The sequence below is a fragment of the Bufo gargarizans genome, chromosome 4, assembly GCF_014858855.1.
Source record: "Bufo gargarizans isolate SCDJY-AF-19 chromosome 4, ASM1485885v1, whole genome shotgun sequence".
NCBI lineage: Eukaryota > Metazoa > Chordata > Amphibia > Anura > Bufonidae > Bufo > Bufo gargarizans.
In genome coordinates, this window is record NC_058083.1 from 410,643,839 (window position 1) to 410,669,215 (window position 25,377).

The window sequence follows — 25,377 nt, forward strand, 5'->3', positions numbered from 1 at the left end:
CAGCCCTCTAGCCATTTCCATTACTTTTTTAAGAGCCATTTTAGTGCTCCAAAGTTTGGGTCCCCATTGACCTCAATGGGGTTCGGGGTCAAGTTCGGGTCCCGAACTCGAACTTTTTTGTAACGTTCGTCTGAACCCGTCAAACACGAACATCCAGGTGTCCGCTCAACTCTACTACTGAGCTCTATGACGGTTCATTTTTTTGGGGCAGTCTTTAGTTTTTATTAATACAATTTGGAGCATGTATGATTTTTTGATTAACTTTTTATTACATTTTTTAGGAGGTTAAAATAGGTTATCAGTGTTAAATGCTCAGATAACCCTTCAATAGCCATGTGAGGTTTTGTTTGTGAATCATTATACAATAGAAAAGGAAAATATTTTTTTTTAATATAAGATGTAATAATATAAAGTAGTAATATTTGATTTAGACAACAAGGATTAATGCCAATTAAAACCAGCTTGTACGAGATAAGGGAAAGTCACGATTTATCAGAAGGAGTTTTTTATGTGATAAGGTAGAGATTTGTGGGAAAACTGGGATATACAGTAAACTGAGGAAGCTAGTTATTTCAGGAAGGGAATGCTATAGATCTTCTGTTATAAACTTTCACACTGACTGCAGATCCTTCAAGTCATATTACTCCATATTTCTACAATACAGAGGACCACTTCATATGGAAAAGCTGCTAGAGTACAGTAACATGTCCCATGGACCCTAGAGATTGCAGCCTGTTCACTGGTGAAAGAAGTACTGTAAATGTGAGGCCAGCATATCTGACAATGTCATGGAATTGTGCATTGTTTAGAGTCAATTCAGTGCAAGCAGGGAAATGACGAGAAGGAAATTGTTCCATGTCTCAGGAACTGTGTGGTGTCCTGAGATAAGAAGTGGCTTGCCTGCTATGAGTATAAATACAGGAAATGTGCTACACTCATGTTTCCTTTGGACACAACCAAAGTGCACCAGGGATGTAGGCTTACTCACTCAGTCTGCCACTGAAACGTACATTCTCAATCCTTGCATGATTGAATTGGACCTATCTGTCGTAGATTCCTACGTTGGATATGGGTAACATCACAGTTCATCAGAACGTTACATGTTATGCGGAGCCAAAGAACATATCGTGCTTTACAACACTGCCTGACAATTTTGTTGGTAAGAGCATCATTTACATTATAAAATCTAAGGGGGTGATCATAAAGCTTCTAAAAGTTTTAAAGATAGGATCCAGGCCTTAGATTTATCTTGTATATGACTGCTGTTTTCTATTTACTTTATCATCGAACTGTACATGGATTTTATTGTGACAGATAACGAATGGGACTCAATGTTTATACATCCTTTGTATGACTTTTATATTAGCATTTACTGTGTTCAGATGTGTCCATATGTGTCCTACATCACAGTCTGACAACACCATCTGCATAATTGATTTTCAATATATTTTTTAAATTAAATAAGTATATTTTTAAAATGTTTAATTTAATAATTTATCATCATTATTATTGTCATTGATAATAGTAATTATTGAATTGTGATAATTATATATAATTACATTATTCTGAGAATAGTGTTTTTCTTAGTTTACAGTATATGTGGCTATTAATAGAGATGGCCTTGTGGGTCGCCCGGCGGTCATTTCACGGCGAACTTTGCTCGTTCGCGATTCGCCGAACATATGGCGATATTCACATGTGCCATATTTTTTTGCATAGCGACGAACTTTGACCCATGACACGTCCATCAGGTGGGACAGGACAGCCAATTGAGACATTTCAGCACATGGACACACCTCCAACCCTATAACAGAACCCAATCTGGCAGCCATTTAACATTTTGTGTTTTGCAAGTGTAGGGGGAGGATTCATTTTGGAGCAGGGACAGTTAGGGACACCAAACGCTAGCTAATAGGGTCACAAAAGTATTTTTAAGGACTGGTATAGGTGTGCTATCGATAGGTGTGATATAGAGGGGTGTGATATACTTATAATATACTTTCTAACATAGAAATTATATTATACTGTAATTGTATTGTGCAGCAGTTGTGTGCATTTCCGCCAAATACTGATTAAGGGATGCTATTGCTATATACCTTCTTCCACTAAATACTGATTCAGGGCTGCGATACACCTGCTTCTACAAAACACTGATTGAGGGGTGCCATATACCTGTTTCTGCCAAATACTGATTGAGGGGTGCTATATACCTGTTTCCGCCAAATACTGATTGAGGGGTGCTATATACCTGTTTTTACCAAATACTGATTAAGGGGTGCCATATACCTTCTTCCACAAAATACCGATTGAGGGGTGATATTGTTATATATCTTCTTCGACTAAATACTGATTGAGGGGTGCTATTTCTATATACCTTCTTCCACCAAATACGGATTGAGGGCTGTGATGCACCTGCTTCCACAAAATACTGATCGAGGGGTGCCATATACCTGTTCCACCAAATACTGATTGAGGGGTGCTATATAACCGTTTCCAACAAATACCGATTGAGGGGTGCCATATACCTTCTTCCACTAAATACTGATTGAGGGGTGCTATTGCTATATACCTTCTTCCACCAAATACTGATTGAGCGCTGCAATACACCTGCTTCCACAAAATAGTGATTGAGGGGTGCCATATACCGGTTTCTGCCAAATACTGATTGAGGGGTGCCATATACCTTCTTCCACTAAATATTGATTGAGGGGTGCTATTGCTATTTACCTTCTTCCACCAAATACTGATTGAGGGCTGCGATACACCTGCTTCCAAAAAATACTGATTGAAGGATGCCATATACCTGTTTTCGCCAAATACTGATTGAGGGGTGTTATATACCTTCTTCCACAAAATACTGATTGAGGGGTGCTAATGCTATATACCTTTTTCCACCAAATACTGATTGAGGGCTGCGATATACCTTCTTCCACAAATACTGCTCTTCTCTACGTACTTAGGCAGAGGGTCATAAAGAACATGTCAGACAGAGGAAGAGGCAGACCGTTCCACAGGGATGGTAGGGGTCAGGCAGGTGCACCAGGCAGGAGCCTAAGTAGGAAGTTGGAGAAGGCACGTGCGATAACTTCATAGGGCGCACCAGAGTTGGTTCAGTGGCTCACCCAGCCTTCCGCTTCTGCACCCTCTTCATCCTCTGTATCTGCATCCTCCTCACTCTCTGCTGTGTGCACCCCAAAGACACCACCACCAGCACCATAGCCCCTCCACTCGAGTCAGAGGAATTTTTTTCCCACCCATTCCCAGACTTTACTGATGCACAGCAATTCTGATGAGGATGAGGAAGAGGAGGTAGCAACGGCCGCCACCCAGTGGTCTGACAACAGTACCCAGATCATCCCAAAGAGGGTGGTCCCCGCTGTTGCTGCCTACTCCGAGATCTCTAATGTCAGTGGTGGTGAAGATGTACTTTATGTCAGGTGAATGCCTAATTTTTTAGGCCTGTACTGGCAGACAGTTACAAATTTATCCTGTGACCGCCTAATGTACCTCCAACCACAGAATCCAAAAGTTCTTTGCTGTCAGATGAATGCCTATTGGCAAATTTTTGGGGCCTGTACTGGCCGACAGTTATATATTTATCCTGTGACCGCCTAGTGCACCTCCAGCCACAGAATCCAAAGTTCTTTGCTGTCAGTTGAATGCCTTTTGGCTAATTTTTGGGGCCTGTACTGGCCGACAGTTAAATTTTTTATCTCTAGCCACATAATCACACCCCTTGTCTCACTCCTCTGACTCTCATTATGGTGGTGTATGAACCGCATTTACCATAAGGACCTTCTAATGTCACAGGGTCATGTGACTGTGCCCCCACCCTGTACAGTGCCCCTCACCCGTACTGTGCCCCCTTATACCCTGCATTGTGCCCTCTTACCACACCCTATGCAGTGCCCCTAGTCATTCCCTGTACTGTGCCCTCTTATTGCCTTTTATCTGGTTACCGTATGGTGGTGTTATCAGGTCACTGTACAGAAGTGTTATCCGGTCAATGTATGGCGGTGGTATCCAATAACTGGATGGCCATAACTGTATCCCTTTCCCTGCCCACGCCATCCTTTTTTAGACCTGGCATGAGCAGGAAAAATTTGCAATTGCGGTGCTAAGGACCTTTGCACCACAATCTGTGTCAGAAATACGCCTAACATAGATGTATTTCTATATAATAAATGACCACCTAATTGTATCATTATTTGGGGGTAGGGCTAATATCTTTATATTATATAGATTCTAGTGTATTATACTGTGCCCTGCTGCTCCGCTGTGTACTTGTGCTTATTCTGACACTTGGGCTGGGTTACCATCCTATTTTTGCCATCCATTTAATGCATGCCAAAATTGTATGCGTTAACAGATGCCTCAGATTGATGCCGTACAGTGGCGTCCGTTCACCATTTAGTTCCATGGTAGAAAAAAACATTTACGTTAACGTATGCATTTTTTTTAATGGACTCTGCAGGATACAAAAACGTGGAGTGCTGCACATTTGTATACATCAAACAGATAGGAAATTCAATTTTTCTAGGCTCCAGCAGGGCACATTTTTGAGAGTTTCCCTTTAAGACGCATAAAAATGGTCCCTGATTAAAATACATATTTTTTGTGCGAATTTCTGCCACTGAGCCCCCTCTGGCATGTCACTGTCCATATTGTGGGACTATTTGTGCACTCATAGTTTGTATTTGGTGGCTGCAAATATGACCTGAAGGTTTTTAAGGTTCACCTGCTATTAAAGTCAATGGGCGAGATGCAAACGCGCGGTTCGCGCACATTTGATCGCGAATGCACGTTCGCGCTTGCGAATCGTCCCGGCCGATGTTCGTCCATCTCTAGCTATTAACTGTACCATAATTTGGCATTTTTCTTGTTGCAATGTATATTTTTTGGGGGTGACTTAATAATAAAAAAAGTGTCAATTGTTCACTTAGCTTAGTATATTCATGAGGCAATTTTTTGGAATACCCCTTTAAGTAGCGAAAAATCTCAAAAATGGCAAAACTTATAGGACAGGTTGTGATTATCCCCTTCAGCACTTTAAAAATAGTGCCCGGAGCTATAGCTGCTTGGTTTTTGATGTCTCACACAGCAGACACCCAGGGCTAATATCTGTCATCAGTGATAATGCTGATCTCAGATATTTAAGCCCTCAGATGCCATGACCAAGGCATCTGAGGTGGTTTTCCTCAGGAACACTACACTGCTGGGCCCGAAGGCTTCTTAACTCTGAGATCAGAGAAGCTGTTCATTTATGGTGATAGGCTGGAGCCTGTGCAAGACTACCAGGCTTATCACAAGTATATTCTTATGGAGGCCTGTAGGTGGCAGTGCTCCATAGGAATATACAGAATTTCCCATACACTTCACAGAATTGTGAAAAGCGATCTAATGATCGCATGGTTAGGTCCCTAGGGGGGCTTAACCACTTACCGACCACCCATTGACTATAAACGTCCTGGGCGGTCGGGTTTATCTCTGATAAGAGATTGCAGCTGCACGCTAATTGTGCAGCTGCTGTGCCGGGAGCCCGCTGTCAGTGACAACAGGACACCCCAGAGAGAAGGCAGGGACAGTTCCTGGGTCTTCCTGCATTCTAGATTGCTGTATAAACAATGCTGAATGAGGAAGTGATGTGCAGCTTCTTTTCCTGGCCCGGTGGTCATGTGACCGTCAGGCCGGGGGAGTGCAGGAGCTGTCGCGTCTTCTACAGACCTCGATCAGCCCTGCATTGAAGCTGTACAGTGTTGTATAACACTGTACAGCCTCTCCGGGGCTACTATGTCAGCCCCAGTTACAGTAGAAATCAATAGTGAAAAAATTTATTGTTTGTAAAACTTCAAATGTCATACAAATGGATATCTGTCAAAAAAATTAAAATAAAGATTTGACAAAAATAAAAAAAAAAGAAATCAATAGTGAAAAAAAAGTGAAGTTAAATATCCCCCAGAGGTCTTGTATGACCTTATGAGGGACACAAAGTGTAAAATAAAAAAATAAAAATAATAGTGTTTGATAAAAAAAATTGTTTCATATATAAATCCCCCCCCCCAATTAAGTCATTTTTAAAGAATTTTAAAAATAGAAAAAAAAAAATAAATAGACCTATTTGGTATTGTCACGTCCATTAAGACAGGTTCTATAAAAATATCACATGATCTACCCCATCATAAATAAACATTACACCAAAACAGCATTTTTAGTTACTACACCTCCCCAAAAACATAATGTTATTTAACGTCACCTCATACCGCAAAAAATGAGCTCCCACACAAGACCATAGCCAGAAAAATAAAAAAATATGGCTCTAAGAATTGCACCAGAAAAATATATTTTTTTTCTAAAAATGCTCTTATTGTGTAAAAAAAATAGACATATTTGGTATTGCCGCCTCTGGTTCTACAAAAATATCACATGATCTACCACACCAACTGAACGGCGTAAAAAAAAAAAAAAAATATGCCAAAACAGCTTAGGCTACTTTCACACTAGCGTTTTTGCTGCATCCGGCGTTTTTGCTGGTTCAGCAAAAACACTTCCATTACTGATAATACAACCATCTGCATCCGTTATGAACAGATCCAGTTGTATTATCTTCAACATTGCCAAGACGGACCCGTCATGAACCGCATTGAAAGTCAATGGAGGACGGATCCATTTTCTATTGTGGCAGATTGTGGCAGAGAAAACTTGCTCCGCATCCCAGGCCAAAAAGGAAACCGCAGCATGTTGTGGTTTGCTCTTAGGTCTGGGAACGCAACTTAATGGAATGGAATGCATTTTGGAGCATTCTGTTCAGTTCAGTCACGTCACCTTCCAAAAACATAATATCAATCAATCAAAAAGTCGTATGTACCCCAAAATGGTATTAATGAAAATGTCATCTCATCCTGCAAAAATCCAAGCCATTACACAAGACCATAGCCAGAAAAATATAAATAAGCCAGAAAAATATATATGGCTCTAAAAAAATGGCAACACAAAAGTTGTGTAAAACGTTAAAAAAAAAAAAGAAATAGACCTATTTGGTATTGTTGCATCCATAACAACCAGATTTATAAAAACATCACATGATCTTCCCCATCAACTGAATGGTGTAAGAAAAATCTAGAAAAATGACATCCAACAGCTTTTTTGCAACTTCACCTCTCAAAAAATTAGATAAAAAGTGATCAGAAACCTAAATGTACCCCAAATGGTGCCAATACAAGCTACAGCTTGTCCCACTAAAAATTAGCACTCATGCAGCTCAGTGACCCAAAAAAGTTATTGCTTTTAAAAACCATGTTAAAAAATTCCATGATAGAAAAGCCAGATGCCGCTCCTTCCCTTCTGAGCCGTGAACAGTTTCCGACTACAATCAGGAGTTTACCGTATTTAGGAGAAAATTCCAGAAAAATCTGCCCTCCAAAAACCACATGGTGCTTCTTGCCTTTTGAGCCCTGCCGTGTGCCTATACAGTGGTTTACAACCACATATGGGGTGTTTCTGCCAACTGCAGAATCAGGGTTATGAATATTGAAGCTTGTTTTGTCGTTAACCCTTGATGTGTTACAGGAAAAAAAATGATTAAAATAGAAAATCTGCAAAAAAAAGTGACATTTTTAAATTTCACCTCCATTTTGCTTTCATTCCTGTGGCATACTTAAAAGGTTAACATTTCTAAAAAACTGTTTTAAATAGTTTAAGGAGTGTAGTTTCTAAAATAGGGTCATTTATGGGTGATTTCTATTATGTGAGCTCTTCAAAGTGGCTTCAGAACTGAACTGTTCCTTTAAAAAGTTGATTTTGGAAATTTTCTTGAAAATGTAAAAAAATTGCTTCTGAAATTATAAACCTTTTTAACATCCTAAAAAAAAAAAAAATTACATTACCGTAATGTTGCCAAAATAAAGTAGACATATGGTGAATGTTAATTAATAAGTATTTTATGAGATATCACTATTTGTCTTAAAAGCAGAGAGATTGAAATTTATGGTAACTTTTTGATTTTTTTTATAAATAAAGGTAAAACATATTGACTCAAATCTACCATTAACATGATGTACAATGTGTCACGAGAAAATAATCTCTGAATGGCTTGGATAAGTAAAAGCGTTCCAAAGTTATTACCACATTAAGTGACATACAGTATGTACATTTTCTCAAAATTAGGCCTGGTCAGGAAGGAGGCAAATGGCCTGGTCTGGAAGAGGTTAAATAAAAAATAAAAAAAGTTAAAAAAAAAAAAATCAAAATTTCAAACTATAATAATAAATAAACAATAATAAAGATTTTTTGTGCCCAAACTATAAAAAATATAAACATATTCATCCCATAAGATGAACTAAGGAATGGAAAAATAAACCAAAATTGCCGATTCCCCATATTTCCATCATTCCAACCCCTTTAAAGGAAACCTGTCACCATGATTTTGCGCATAGAGCTGGGGACATGGGCTGCTAGATGGCCGCTAGCACATCTGCAATACCCAGGTCCCATAGCTCTCTGCGCTTTTATTGTGTTAAAAAAAGTTTTGATTGATATGCTAATGACCTGATATGAGTCCTGTATCCGGAGATGAGTCAAGCGGAAAGGAGCCCAGCACCGCCCCGCGTCCTCCAAATCTCCTCCTTGCTGGCTGACGTCACAGAGCTGGAGCGCCGAAATCTCGCGATGCGCTAGCTAGCGCATGCGCAGTGTCGGCATCATGTTCATTCCCTGTACTGGCATCAGCACAGGGAACGAACTACGCATGCGCTAGCTTGCGCATCGTGAGATTTCGGCGCTCCAGCTCTGTGACGTCAGCCAGCAAGGAGGAGATTCGGAGGACGCGGGGCGGTGCTGGGCTCCGGCTACAGGACTCATATCAGGTAATTTGCATATCAATCAAAACGTTTTTTTAACACAATAAAAGCGCAGAGAGCTATGGGGACTGGGTATTGCAGGTGTGCTAGTGGCCATCTAGCAGCCCATGTCCCCAGCTCTATGTAGCAAAATCATGGTGACAGGTTTCCTTTAAGAGTCATCGGAACACTTTTTTAAGTGAAATTTTCCCTTTTGTAGCTTATTTCACTAATATATAAGGGAGCTGTATTTATAGTATTCCCATACCACTCTGAAGAGATTCAAGGAATCACAATGCATCTGCCCTGTAGATCCATTATCAGCCAGTGTCTACTACTTCCGCTACATAGGCAAAACATAGACATCTGTAAGGGACTACTGTATATTGCTGACAGATTCGTAAAGGCCCACTGTATTTTGCAGACAGATTTGCAGGGCATTGGTCAGGAATGAATTAATGTTCTACAGTGCCCTGCAAGTTTATTATAAGAACACTTTTTCTTGCTGCAGTAATTGAAAGAACATGTACTGTGTGTATTACGGATTTGCTGCCCTTTGTGGAATGCAGGGCATTGTAGTAAGCTTGTATTGTTCTAATATGCATTTGTTAACTTTTAGCATAGTTATTTTATGATTCTGTTTAAACAGGATGCTTAATATAAGTATAGTTTGTATTGGAGGAAGCCATGGCATTGAAACAAATACATATGTGTAGAACCAAGAATTCTAGACGTAAGAGAGCAAGTATCCATTATTTGTGTGTGGGGGGTGGAAATTTTTTGTTACTGGACTGATGGGTTTTGTTCCCTTTTTCTATGCTGGAATTGCCTATTTATTTTGATGAAAGATGAAACTAAGAAGTTTCCATAATGTTAGTAACAATGAAAAATCGATGTTGGCGAGAACAACAATATTAACTGCTTTAGGCATGTTATCAAGATAATGGCTGGTGTACATAGCCACATTACCTAAATCTGTAATACAGCACCCCTAAACTGCTGCAGATCCATAAGTACAATTAGAGGCACACAGAGGTTTATTTTTATCATGGAATCACATGAAATATATAATAAAAATCCATAGCTGCATCGCATAACATTTTATGGGAATGGAGTGTACACAGATCTCATATCACCCATTGCAAAAATTAGCATGGGCCCCCACCTGCTCCACCCAAATGCAAACTCCCTAGATGTCTAATTTCTAAATGTATGATTTTTTATGTATTTATTGCAACAAGCACACACTTTATCTGAAATCCACAGTGGAACAAGTGCTTCATGAATATGGTGGTTAATCTGTGAACCATATACATACATAGGTAATTCTCCTGCTTCCCTTCACACAGTATATTGGCAGCCACCACTAGGGGGAGCACAGTGCATAGGAATGTACACATTTACCATTACATTTAATGGAAGATGCAAATAATCTCCTAACACTGAGCTCCCCCTAGTGACGGCTAATGGAAAATGCAGTATTTTCACGTCGGGAACAGGAGAAGCAACCCTTCCCCCTCACAGGCCCCATACTAGTCATGTGTATCCCCGTATCAAGTTATTGTCCACCAGAAGCATTACTTAATGGTGAATATGCTCACCGTTGGAGTCCCCTCCCTGAGCACCTACAGCTCTTTAATATGGAGCCATATGGACTCACAGTTTTACACCTCAAGCACATAGAAAAGTGGTCAGTTAATGAAACATACACTTATATATATGCTTACCTGGATACAGCGATATATTTTATATTTTACAACATTTAATTCAATACCAGTCAGCTTTATTGAGTTCCATCAATGAGACCATAGATGGGCCTTAAGCTGCCAGGTGCAGAATGTGGACTATCGTCATGAAAAACATCCTGTGTTTTGTACAAAATGCGGGAAGTTGTATATCTTTTAAAAGTTACAGCTCACTTTGAGGTCAGTGACACAGAATCCTCACCCAACACAGTCATAGTGGTGTCATTTCCAGTCAGGAGAAGGGAGGTTATAAAGGACTTGTGTAGCAAAGACATAGGTATATAATTACTTTTATTAGGTGGATAATCTATAGTGGAATATACCGTAGATGAGTAATTTAGAAAAGAAGCAGCCTCTGCTCGGGTGCCAGTGGTGGCGAGTCCAGTGATGACCGAAGGCTGTATTGCACAGTCCAATGTGGCAGACGAGTTGGGAGGGAATTGTTCACTCCTGGCAATTGCCTGCTCGCTAGTGGAGGAGACTGCTGCTATTAAATGCAGCGATCTCCGCCGCCGCCTAGGGAGGAGCGATCTCCATGCTGTATAGTGGTTTGCCGGCGGCAGATCGTTATTAGATACCATAATCTGCCACTTGCAAACAATATTTTTTTTAACTTGTCAAAAGATATGGATTGGCCGATGATCGAACTTTGCTCGGCGGCAGTATTACACTGCCAGATGACAAAAAATCGGGTAGTGTAATACAGGCTTTACCTCTTGCTTAGGCAAGAATGATCCTTTGAGAGGCAGGTTTTACTTCTCCCCTCTGTCTTTGTTTCTACACATTTTGCGTCACATTTAGCACAATTATAGCTGCCTAAAAAAGCAAGTAAATAAAATCTATGTCTACTATAAGCATTGTTAAATTACACCAAAATGTGAGCTATTTTCTCATATTCTAAATCCAAAGTATGGCCAAAACTACATCTTCTTTGGAGACCACACTTGATGTGAAATGTTGCAACCAGTAAACCACCATCAGATGCCAGTAATGTTATCTTGAAAAGCCATTGAGCTTGTTTTTATCTCTCTATTATTATCATCTAGTAGTTGTTATTTAGCTTTGCTCTTTGTCCTTATCTATGAGACTTTAGATTACCTATTACTAGTTGCTCTAGTCCCCTGAAGAACCGACTTGGGGAAATGCGTTGGGACACACAGAAGGAACAATTGGCGGATTCTGCAGTGATGAGTGTTAGCCCCCGAGAGCTGGGGTTGCTCAGCCGGTAGGCAGAGGTAGTTTAGGGGCAATTTAGGAACAGGGAGAGCTGTTCCTGACATCAACCCCGACCTCCACTACAGTTTGTGCACCCGTCACTGATTGTGATCATCAAGTGACCTCACCCAATCTAAATTTGGTTATTGCTGAACCCCACTTGACCTACTGAGAAGGAAGGATCAACACGGGCATCCCTGCACTATCCAAACTGCATAACGCTTTATATCTATTTGATTCTTGGAGCAGATACTTGGATTTAATCACTTTTGTTACAATATATTGGGGTTTTTGTGGCTTTTAACAGTATCTATTAAAAGTTAATTTTTAATGGGAGTTTTTTTTTCTATGATGAACCAACCAGTAAACCACTGAAATGTCACACATCATCACATGAGACATTTAAGCATGTTTTGCCAAAACATGGCATAAAGTGCTTAAACAGGGTTTTCCAATATTTTGACATCGGTAGGGGCCCACAATTCCAGACCCCCTCCCCATCAGCTGCTTGAAGATGCTGCTTTGCTCCGCTGAGTGCTGCCGCCTCTTCATAGGCCAGTGGTCTAGGTACAGATCAGTCCTATTCAAGTGAATGGGGCTGAGCTGCGATACCAAGCAATGGCTGGAGCTGTGATTGGTAACCTGTGATGTCTCCTCAAACAGCTGATCAGTGGGGGCTTCTGAGTGTTGGACCCCGCCGATCTGATATTGATGACCTATACTGAGGATAGGTCATCAATATCAGAGCCTTGGAAAACTCCTAGAATCAACGTTGGCTGAAGACATATTCATATATTTTTTATAGTTATGGCAAACAAATTCTAATGACAATATTGATACATGAGCTCTTAAGACATTATCTTTCTACGTATATTATCAGTTCTATTTACCTGTACAATACTGTATTCGTTACTGCATCAGACCGTGGTTTTCCATCAAAGAAAATGATGATCACAAACTATGGTGTAATATACAGTATGTGAATTAATTCATAAGTAGTAGACAGACCTAGAGTCAGCTCCTAACACGGTTATCATCAACTGGTGAATTGTGATGGCCTTGCGGTTCGCCCGGCAGTCGGTTCCTGGCAAACTTTGCTCGTTCGCAATTTGCCGAACATGCAAACATATGGCGATATTCGCGCCCGCCATATTCTTTTACATTGTGAAGAACTTTGACCCATGAGACATCCATCAGGTGGTACAGGACAGCCAATTGAAAAGTTTCAGCACATGGACACACCCCCTATCTTATGAATAGACCTGATCTGGCCGCCATTTTACATTCTGTCTTTTGTCAGTGTAGGGAGTGGTTGCTGTGTGGAGCAAGGACAGACTGTTAGGGACACCAAACGCTAGCTAATAGAGCCACAAAAGTCTGTTTAAGAACTGGTATAGGTGTGCAGTACAGAGGGGTGTAATACACTTATACTTTCTAACATAGAAACCATATTATAGTGGATTTGTATTGTGCAGTAGTGGTGGTGAGCGTTTATGCAGCGATACTGCAGCTACACATAGTGACAAACGCAATTAGAAAAAATAATTATAACTGGTGTGATATACCAGACGCCCCCCCCCCCCAAAAAAAACTGATAGAAGCGGGGTGTTATATACTAATAATATACTTTCTTTATAGTGTATTTGGTTACAGCAGCATTTGTTTGCGGTTTTGCTGCGTTACCTCTGCTACACACAGTGACAAACGGTACTGGAAAAAATTATAATGAATGGAGATCTCAAATTCGAATAATACATCTGGTACGTCACTGTCCATGTTGTGGGACTATTTGTGCACTTCTAGTAATTATTTCTTGGCTGCAAATATGAGCTGAAGGTTTTTCAGGTTTGCCTGCCATTAAAATGAATAGGACCCGCCGCACACTTGCGGTTCGTGAACATTTGATTGTGTTCGCGAAATGCATCTGAGCTGTTAACAAAATGATGATTTTGGAGAGATTGTGCGGGCAGTAGGTTTGCAAGTATTTTTGGATTTGTTGGTAGAATCTAAAGGAAAACATTTTATTATAAAAATATTCACTAAAGCTAAAAGAATAAAATGATTGCCTCTATTGATCCAGTCATCATCTGACCTGAATTGTTTTCGGTCTAATTGCAGTTATTGCTTTGTTTGTGATGAGGAAAATGTCATTACAGGGAAACACATGGGCATGATTTATGCAAGCCATATCTGAGCTTGAATGTTGTACTCTGGTATATGAAGGGGTTTCATTAGGATTACATAAAGTGTGTACTGACATGAGACGATCATGTCCTCACACTGGCCACTTTGAAGAGGACCTTTTTGTGTAGGGTAAGAGAAACATTCCTTAAAAAGTTTTTAATATGATTTTAATGATTACATTTTTTTCTTTAGAGAATAGGATGTTAAATTGTGTTGAGCGAGCATGCTCGGCCGAACTGCTGTTCGGCTCGAACATCGCTATGCTCAACACATGGCGGTACTCGGTTGAGTACCCCATGTGCTCGAGCGCAATGCTCGAGCCTCCTTCCCGCACGTTTTCGCGGCTGCCTTGCAGCCAATAAACGTGAAGGTAAGTACTGCCCTCACTGTAATGCCAGTTACAGTGGCATTACAATGATTGGCTGGCCGGAACACGTCATCAGGTGCTATATAGCACCCGATGAAGCATGTTCTGCTCATTTGTAGTCAGGGAGAGCTGCGCTTAGTTAGGGATGGAGATTGTAGGGAGTCTCATCGCAATCAATTCAGTAGAAAAACGTTTCAAAGACCCAAAAGTGTGTGGTGGCAGGCTGGCAGTATTTTATAGCTACAGTACAAATTTTTTCCCCCCATCATTTTCAATACTTTTTATATAGAGGGTGTCGGCAGTGACTAGTGACATCTGTATTATACCTTCTGTGTGTCAGGGCCAGAAATTGGAGAAATATAACTGAAAATTTATATTTGTTTCCATCATTTTCAATACTTTTTATATAGAGGGTGTCTGCAGTGACTTGTGACATCTGTCCAATACCTTCTGTATGTCAGGGCCAGAGATTGGAGAAATATAAGTGAAATCTATTTTCCTTTTTCCATACTTTTACGTACTTTTTCCATATACTGTGCCAGCTGTGAACTGTGACATCCGTACCACATCTTGTGTGTCATGCCTGCATATAACATTTAATATGTGCAAGGCGAGCAGTAAGGGACGGGAAAGGGGCCGTGATGCTGATGGTTCACGCAGATGCCGTGGCCGTGGCTGGTGGTGTTTGTGTGCGGTGTCTCAGTTTGGCTGGTCAGTATCTGCTATGTGCTCTTGATATATTGCTGTGCTCATGATACTTTGTTGCTTCCACGCTTTATACGTTTTATGTGATGGCATCTTGTGACATTATTTACATAGCAATGTGCTTTGGATGTATTGTAATATGAATTTTTATAATACTTATCATTGAGACTGAATTGTTTGGTTATACCAACTGTGATTATCAGAGGCTGACCATTAATATTGCACTTGCACTTTATTATTGTACACCGACCACTCACAATAGGTCCCATTGGTTCTTTATGTTTTTTAAATGTCCTGTGGCTTGTGTTAATCATGTGTCTGTGCAATGTTCTATAAAAATCATGTAATTTTGTGATTACTTTGTTTTTTATATGTGATTTTGTTTATTTAATGACCCATTCATCTTGGTTTCTCTTGATATATTTAGGTGTGGGTCCTGCATTTTGGTTTTGGGCTCTATATAGGTTTCTCACATTAAAACTCTGCCTGCTGCCAGAGCGCAAGAAAAACAATCATCCACGATCATACCTAGCTTTATGCACCCGAGCATCCCGATGTGTTCGGCCAGAGCACCCGAGCACTACGGTGCTTGATCAACACTAATGTTACACTATTTTCAAATATACATCTATTTAAAATGTTGCCTGCAGAACTTTTTTTTATGTCAGAGCAGTAACTTCTATCTAAAGAAAAAAAATGGTATGGCCCATTTTAGTCCTGTAAAATGTATCCATAGGAGAGCTGGATAGGACTAAACATGGTGTCAGTCATGTGACCCTCATATATGTCATGTGATCTGGCTTTCAATTAACTGCTCAGGCATCTAACAGGTGAATATTAGTATATTTAGGGGCAGAAAATAGGACTGATACATGGGCTATACCATTCTATTGCATATAGAGGTCAACTGACTGTCACGGACGGTGTACAGGAAACAAGGCAAAGCAACATGTATAAACGACTCGCTGGATCCAAAAACTAAGGAACCAAGGGAGACCCCTGCAGAAGACCTGGCACTTTCCCTGGCTGCTCAGCCTATGCAAAGATCCGAATGGTGGAGGTTTGCATATCCACGAACCTTGACTATAAAGCCCTGAGCACCCTACAATAGTGAGGGGACACGACCACCGGCTCCCTACACAAGATACGGAGGGAGTCAGGGTCACCTGGGATCCAGCAAACAGAAAATAACAGATAAAGGTACAACACTTAGCTTTGAAGCAAACAGGAGGACAGAGTCAGCGTGCACACACACTCCAGGAAGTAGTATAAGCCGCCCAGAAAAGCCTTCTGGGGAAGAATTTAAAGGGAAGCAATTAGTCCAACACATGACAGCTGAGAGAGGCTAACGAGAGGAGGAGCTGAATACCACAACACAGAAACTCAAGGAGGAGGTTCTGAAAGGCCTCTGTCAGAGCTTCTCAGCTGTCTGGTTGTGACACTGACTGATATAAGAAATTGATGGAAGCAGAGTTTTGAATACATGTACATTAGAACAATTTCTGATTTCCTATTATATAAACAAAAACATTTAAAAATAAAAACTGGAATACCTCTTTAACGCTACAAAGCAAGGGCTATAATGTCAAAGCTGTTGTTCCAGATTTGCCTTCTGCACACTCATGTTGTGAAACTCTCATTCACCCACATCCCAAAGGTATTCCAATTTAGATCAAGTGCTTCTTTAGGCTACTGGAGTAAGCAAACTGATAGGTCATGTTCATGGAACCAGCCTGAGGCGGCATGTGCTTTTGTGCAAAGGTGTGCTATCCTGCTGGAAATAGATATTAGGAGATTATATACTTTAGCCATGAAAAACTGGAACATTCATATGGTGCTCAATTGGTAAAACAGAGGTATTCTATATGTTAGATATTGATGAACTATCCTCTGGATGGGTCATCAACCAGTTTTTTTTTAGGGTCTGAATAGATCCCCAGTGGTGTCAGTGTTTTACCTTGTAGAAGGGAGCCACACCACAGTATTGAACTTTACACCATCCTAAGGATGGCATGGCAATTAAATGAGGAGTGGTCTCGGTGTTTGGATCTTTAGGAAAAATCATGCCCAAACTCCAGATATTTTAGCCGAGCAGTGCCCCTGGACATCAATATCAGATGGATGGTGGTTCAACATCTTATACCCCCACTGATTGGCTGTTTTTGGCAACCACCAGCAGCAGAAACTAAACAGTGATGATGCCAGAGGCAGAGTGCTCTGTCCACTGTGCAGTGGCCATGCCAGAAGATTGCAGCTCAATTCCCTTTGAAGTGAGTGACCTTTCCAGATGATAGGTTATCCATGCCTAAAATTTGGAATACCCCTTTAAAGGGTTTCTACCACTTAGGTGTCACATATTTAGCTGTCAGACACTAGCGATCCGCTAGTGTCTGCTCTGGCCAACCATCCTAATATAATTGCTTTTGGGGTGGTGGTTTGGCTAAAAAAAACTACTTTTATTAATATGCTAATGAGCCTCTAGGTGCTATGGGGGCTCATTAGCACCTAGAGGCTCCGTCTACCTTCAGAAACTGCCGCCGCCCAGCGCGTCCCTCCAGCCCGCCCATCTCCTCCTGAATGCGATCCTCCTTGTGAGCGCCTGTATTCGGCGCATGCGCAGTAAATGTCTGACAGCTTCCCTGCTCAGACATCTCCACTGCGCCTGTTCCTCGGAGCACTATGGCGTCATCGCGCAGGCGCAGTGGAGATGTCTGAGCAAGGAAGCGGTCAGACATTCACTGCGCATGCGCAGAATACATACGATCGCATTCAGGAGGAGATGGGCGGGCTGGAGGGACGCGCTCGGCGGCGGCAGTTTCTGAAGGTAGACGGAGCCTCTAGGTGCTAATGACGCCCCCATAGCACCTAGAGGCTCATTAGCATATTAATAAAAGTAGTTTTTTTTTGCCAAACCACCACCCCAAAAGCAATTATATTAGGATGGTTGGCCAGAGCAGACACTAGCGGATCGCTAGTGTCTGACAGCTAAATATGTGACACCTAAGTGGTAGAAACCCTTTAAAGGCCTTGTCGTGTGCCAAAAACTATTTCCCACATCAATGTACCACTAACATGAACCTGATACATGGCAAGGTAGATCCATGAATTTATAGGCCATACCTTCAATATATTACAGAAAGATTTGTTAAATGAGATACTGTTATTTTCAATGTTCAACAGTCTAGTTTTGATGCGCAATGAAGACGTGTATGTAATTAGGTGATAGTAGTGGAACCAGAATCTAATTTTGACATACTCTTTCACATACCTCTTTTGTAACACATCTTTCTTGAACTAGTCTGGCCATTCAGTTTTGACCTGTCTCACTAATGCATGTTCAAGAATCGGTGCTCAAATGTGAGATCAGTAGTATTGTTAATGTGAGATCAGTGGTGCCTCAGATACTCAAACACCATGTCTGGCTACAAGTATGGTATGTGGACACTGTGGACACATGTTAGAAAACTCTGATGTGTATTTTCTGTGGTATATTCATCAGAAATGTAAGGGGCACAAATCTGCAGATTTGCATTTGTACATGCCATGGATTTGCATGTGGATTTCATCCCATCAAATGCGGATAAGCCGTGTGTGGCCACCAAATGCAGCTTTTGAGCAGAAACTGCAGCAAGAATGGCCATGTCAATTGGACATGCCAGGTGTGTAAACTATTGTGTGGATTCCCATTTAGGCCTCATGCACACAACCATATTTGTTTTGAAGTCCGCAAAACGTGGATACCAAACGTGCGCATGTCACCACTCCTGTAGAAATGTCCTATCCTTGTCCGCAAAACGGACAAGTACAGGACATGTCTTATCTTTTTTGCATGGCCTCAGAACAGACATATAGATGCTGACAGCACACAGTGTGTTGTGTGCATTTTTTGCGTCCTCGTTGAAATGAATGGGTCCGCATTCAATCCACAAAAAATATGGATTGGATGCAGACAGAAAGTACGGTTGTGTGCATGAGGCCTAAATTGGATGCTTATTTTAAGGGTACAACTCAATGGTGCTGCCGGCTGCATATGGCCAAGTCGTGCTTACCTGCAGCAGCCAATGGGTGCATGATTTTGCTGCAAAATCGTGTGGCCGCTGGCTGCTGCTGCTGGTACGAGGTGGCTTGGCCAGAAGTGGCCAGCCACACCATCAGGTTGTACCTATCCGCACCAAAATCTATGAACATACCTTGAAAGCTACTCAGTTCACACATCTTCCTCTTTTTGGTATTTGGTCTGAAAATCCTTTGACTTGTTGACCATAAGGTGCTGCCTCATGATCTATAAACTGATAACATTAGAAGTGTGGGCAATTGTACCTACTAAAGTGATTAATATATGCGACTTGTATATGTTGAGCATATAAATATAACTATATTGAGGTCATGTACACTCTATGGGACCAAAATAGATATATAACAAAGTGTCCGAAGATGATCTACACACTTCAGTGCGGCTGGGACTCATTTGTATTACCCAGCCTGCTCCTTAATTACTGGTCTAGAATAACAAATTGAATAATACTGATCGTACTGAATCCCCACTGGGTCCCTAGACAATCTCTCTATTCCTACTTCCAATATTAATGTTTTGACACAAACATTTGACGACTGCAACCATTCACTGCTTGCAAAGGTGACCTCAGTCCATTACAGCTTGATAACTGATCGGAGTCAAAACTACATTGCTGAAGGCCAGGATGCAGAAACCAGTGAGGGGACCTGGGAAGTGGTGTCACAGTAGTGGTGGAGTATCGGTAAGGGTATTATAACTTAGTGGTGTCCCCATTATAACTAATGGGGACTCAGCTGATCAGCATATGCACATCAGCTGTTTCTTAGGGTAGATAAGTTAAGGGCTCTGTCTTGGTACCAGATTCTTTTTAGGTCCCACTGGCTACCTTTCATGAACCTCATTCTATATACTGTTTGAAAAACCTAATAATGAAGGGATGACGTGCAGTGGTGTACCTTCAATTAAGACAGACAACATGACTGCTAGGGGCCGGGGCAGGGGGGTTGGCACTGATCTCATTCTCTCCTTCTTACGTTTCGAGGTGAAAAGAAGCAGCCCCTCTAGTGGTGGCTCAGTGCAAAACATTATTAGATTCAATGCTTCCATTGCACTGTATAAAATCATCTATACAGTGGGCTCCCCACTAGTAATGGCTGCAGGCGGACAGCTTTGTAATATGTGAAGTGAGGCTGGAATGTATTTATGCTAGAAGTCTGGTGCAAATACATTGAAATATTTGCTGTTCAGGATGAGCACCATATTTTCCAAATTAATCCAATCTTTATTTCATCCGAAATGTTTTCACTGCCATTGGCCAACGTTTCGGTCCATCCCGGACCTTGTTCACGGCCTATGAGTTAGCAGAAACATGAAGTCAAACGCCATCCGACTTCATGACTCTGCTAACTCATAGGCCGTGAACAAGGTCCGGATGGACCGAAACGTTGGCTAATTCCAGTGAAAACATTTCGGATGAAATAAAGATTTGATTAACTTGCATTCTATATCCGAGTGCCATGATTTTTGTTTTCTATAATTTTGGGACATTACCCCATCACAGAGCACCGGGATTTAAAATTAGTGGAGTGCCAACCATCCAGTATCATTCGAGCACCATATTTTGACACTCCTGATCCATTTTTAAGGACACAGACATTGAGGTAAAGTAGGTGAGGCCAACGGTGACTTTTTATAAAAATTTTATAAAAATTATGTATATAAAAAATTTCTGCTTAATAAAAAAAAATTGTAATTGGTCAGAAATCTGGAGCATTGTGCTTTGCATTGCCTGAAAGTGTTTGATGCACATGTACTGGGAAATTGGTGATGCAGGGGGGCCCATACAAAGTTTTTGGGGGCCCAATGAGATCTGTGTATACCCCTGCTCATGTGCATGCCAGAGCCCTGTGCAAAGTCTGTAGTGGACAGAGGCTTTACAGGCACTGATGGACTGAAGTGCTTTGAAGGGAGAATATTTTCATACACATGGAGTCTGATGGAGCATGCCGGAATATTTTTTCTGCCAGATTCATATGGAATCTTACAGGAAACAAAAACACTGTATGCCTCTGTATGAAATTGGAGGCATTTTTATGGTGGCCATGTTACAGCTTCATACACAGCTATACCATAGTACAGCTTGTGCATGAACCTCATACACAGCACCAGTTTATGGCATTGCTGTGAACATAAACTTAAAGGGGTTGTCTCACTACAGCAAATAGCATTTATCATGTAGAGGAAGTTAATACAAGGCACTTACTAATGTATTGTGATTGTCCATATTGCTTCTGTTGCTGGCTGGATTAATTTTGCCATCACATTATACACTGCTCGTTTCCATGGTTAGGACGATACTGCAATCCACCAGCGTTGGTCGTGCTTGCACACTATAGGAAAAAGCTCCGGCCTCAATAGTGGCCGGTAAAGATGAGCAAATGATTGAAAAGTTGGATTTGGCTGATTTGCTGAGTTTTGCAAAAAAATTGCTTAGTGACTAATTACTTTGTCACGAAGCGCATTTTATTGTAAGTAGCAGGTGCAATGACAGGGAGCTGCTATAGCGCCTCCCCCGTCATTGTACCCTTAGATGCCGTGTTCGGCCATTTGCTCACAAGTGGCCGGACACCGCCATCTTGCTTAAAGATCTGCAGCGAAATCTTGCGTGGCACGAGATTGCGTCATCGCGCTGGCCGGCATGGTGACGTCATACGGGATTTCGGCCGACATCTTCAATCAAGATGGAGGCTGGCGGCCCGTCGCGAGCAAATGTAGGAGGTAAGTTAAATATTTTTTTAGTTTTTTACACTATTTCAGGTGAATCGAATTTACTCTGAAATTTGGATCGAATTACACTTTGTGGGATTCGATTCGCTCACCTCTAGTTGCCGGGCCTGTAGGAGCTTGCATAGGCTAGTGCTATTTCCTATAGTGTGCAAGCACGACCACTGCTGTGGATTACAGGGTGGTCGTAACCATGGAAATGAGCAGTGTATAATGTGATGGAAAAAGGAATGAAGCCAGCAATATGGACAATCACAATACATTAGAAAGTGGTTTGTATTAACTTTCTCTACGTCATATGTGCCAATGATATATGAGACAACCGCTTAAATCTCAACGGCAGGGTACTGTAGACAAATCTTACAGTGAAGCATGGGGGCTCAGTGGTTAGCATTACTGCAGTGCAGGAGTTTGAATATGACCAAGGACAACATTTACAAGGAGTTTGTATGTTCTCCATGTGTTTGTATAAGTTTCTTCCCATTCTCCAAAACTGTTCTGAGTGGTTGGTTACTTGGCTTTCTACGAAAATGTACCTTATTATATTTTCAGGAATGAGCGCCTTGATGGTAACCACTCACTTCCCTGCTTTACAACCCTCTGCATAACCCCTTGGGTTAGAAAAGTTCATTAGAAATGTGTTTGTTATATACAGTAGAGAGGGCTGCATGCACTAATGGGAATGAATTATGGTAGGTTATGAATGATCATTCTTGCACTTGTTTACCCCTGATAATTTACCAGTTTAAAATATCTCTGAGTGCTGGATGACTTGCTATATCCTCAGTCAGTGCTTGTTACAGTTTATTATCTGGGCACAATGTTCATAACACAGCACAGAGTTTAACCCTTAGAAGAAAAGCGCCATACATATACGACGTAGGGAACATGGCATTGGGCAAAGCATCATATATATACGGTGCTCTGATCGAGCGGGCACAGAATCTGTTACTGACAGCCACACCACTGCTGCATCCTCTGGCATAACTGAAAACTGCAAATGGTACCAATGAATGTGTGAACTCATCCCACAAAAAATTATCCCTCACACAAGACCATCGTACAATGGCAACACAAAAACATTAGTTTTCTTATATCAAAATAAAAAAAATTAAAATATAGGGGGTCATTTATCTAAAACACAGGTCTTAACAACCCCTATATCTGGCAGTGCATCTGCCGAAGTTATGAAGAGATGTAGGCCTCTACATAACGCTACATAACTTTGGTGCATCCAGTGTCAGTCTAAATGTAAGACAGCTTCCTAGCTGACTTACATTTACACCATTTTCTACACCTAAAACAGGCGTAGAAAATGATGAATGAGATGGGCCTACCGCCCGCCCCCTTCCCCGCCCATGCCACGCCCACTATTTTAGACCTGGCATGTGCAGGTAAAAATTGTAGATTGCGGCTCAACTAACCTTTGCGCCACAATCTCCACCAGCAATATGCCTAATATTGGCATATTTCTGGCTAATAAATGACCCCAATAGACATATACTTGATATTGACGTGTTTGTAATAACCTGCTCTATAAAGATATCACATCATCTACCCTATTAGGTGAATTCTGTAACTATGTCAGAACAGCCATTTTTGGGTCACCTAGCCTCGCAAAAAACATAATATCAAGCAATCAAATAATGTTGTACCTCAAAATCGTACAAATGAAAATGTCAACTCATCCTGCAAAAAAGAGCCCCCACACAAGACCATTGCCATAAAAAAGCTAATATGGCCCCCAGAAAATGGTGACACAAAACCATGATTTTTTTTTTATAATGCTTTAATTGTGTAATAATAGCAAGACTATGAAAATATATATATAAAACTTGTATCCCTGTAATTGTACTGACTAACAGAATAAAGACAATGTGTGATTTTGTCCACATACAAGTCCGCACTAGGCCTGCAGCCTATCAGAGGCCGGTGCAGGTGGCGCGATGGCGTCATTGCGCCGCCTGAGCTGTACAGCGCGGGACACAGGCCAGAAGAGGCCTGCATCGCATCGCTGCCAGCCTGATAGAGTTAAGTGAGTTTTTTTGTTGTTGTATAATACAGGAGAAGAGAGCTGTGGGGCACTTGTGACTGGCACATGATTGGGGGCATCTATGGGAGGGAACGTCTTATTGGCACATGATTGGGGGCATCTATGGGGGGCACTTCTTACTGGCACATTATTGGGGGGCATCTATGGGGGCACTTACTGGCACATTATTAGGGTGCACTGTGGGGGCATCTACTGAGGCAAAAAAGAAGGGGTCTTTTAATTGGGGCGCACTATGAGGGAAGGGGGGTGAGGAACACTATGGGGGCATCTACTAAGCCACAAAGAAGGGGCATTTTATATGGGGGGCTCTGTATAGGGGCATTTTATACTGGGACACATAATGGTGGGTACTATGGGGAAGGGGTTGAGGAGTACTATGGGGCCATCTACAGGGGGGCACTAAGAAGAGGTATTTTATACTTGCAAATTATGGGGGACACTGAGGGCATCTACTGGGACACTATATAGGGGCATTTTATACTGGTACATTATAGGGGGCACTAGGAGGAAGGGGGGAGAGGAGCACTCTGGGGGCATTTACTAGGGGTACTATATAGGGGTATTTTATACTGGCACATTATGGGGGCACTAGGGGGACATTAGCTCAACTGGGGGCATTAAAAGGGAGTATTTTTTGCACAGGCGAATTATTACTACTGGGGCCTTATAGTGGGCTTTCTTACTACTGGGGGTCTATGTGGAACATGATTACTAGTATGGGCAGTATAGGAGCACTATTACTTCTGGAGAACATTGGGTTGGGGCACTGTAGGAGCACTATTACTGTTACTATCATGTGTGCTCTAGTAGAGAATTAATACTATTAGTGGGACTTTGGGGAGCACTATTACTGTGGGGGAACCTTGGCACAGTATCAGCTTACCACAATTATTTTGGGGGACATTATGTTTACACTATTAGTGTCAGGGGCACTATTTGCTGGGCGAAGTTATTTTAGGACACTTGTGCCAATAATTAATGAAGGGCACTATCTGCATGGTACTAGTATTATCAGGGGGTTTATCTGTTTTTTCACTATAATATTGGGGAGCACAGCGGGTACAGTGGGGGTGATAGAATGATTTATCCAGAAGATTGGAGATTACGGAAAAGTAGTAAACAAGGATTTTTTTTATCAAACTGCAGAGAAAGAAATGGCTGAAAAATGGTGGTCTGAAGGTCTAAAAGAAGAAGATGAGGAAAGAACATCTACATCAAAGGAGACATCACTGGATGTAAGAGGTATGTATTTCCCTGTATGTTCTGTATTGATATACGTAATGTTAGGAGGGAAGGGGTTAGGTTGAGAATTTGGTATGGGGGGGGGGGGGGGGGCGCTTTTTTAATTTTCACCTCAGGCAGCAGAAAGGCTAGGTGTCCACACAACATACACTGCAATAACAAAACCCAAAAAGCAATGGCAGAATTGCTGTTTTTTTTTTAACCATGCCTCCCATAAACCGAAATAAAAAGTG

General features: G+C 41.4%; 1 protein-coding gene across 1 annotated transcript in view; it reads left to right on the top strand.

Annotated features, from left to right (window-relative positions):
- The first annotated feature begins 957 nt into the window (after positions 1-957).
- The window catches only part of MYCT1 (MYC target 1), a 69,547-nt gene continuing 45,127 nt past the window's right edge, over positions 958-25,377 (top strand). Inside the window, exon 1 of the mRNA XM_044290105.1 lies at positions 958-1,159. Coding sequence (XP_044146040.1) covers positions 1,069-1,159 — 91 coding nt within the window. The 5' untranslated portion in view covers positions 958-1,068. The remainder of the gene's footprint in view (positions 1,160-25,377) is intronic.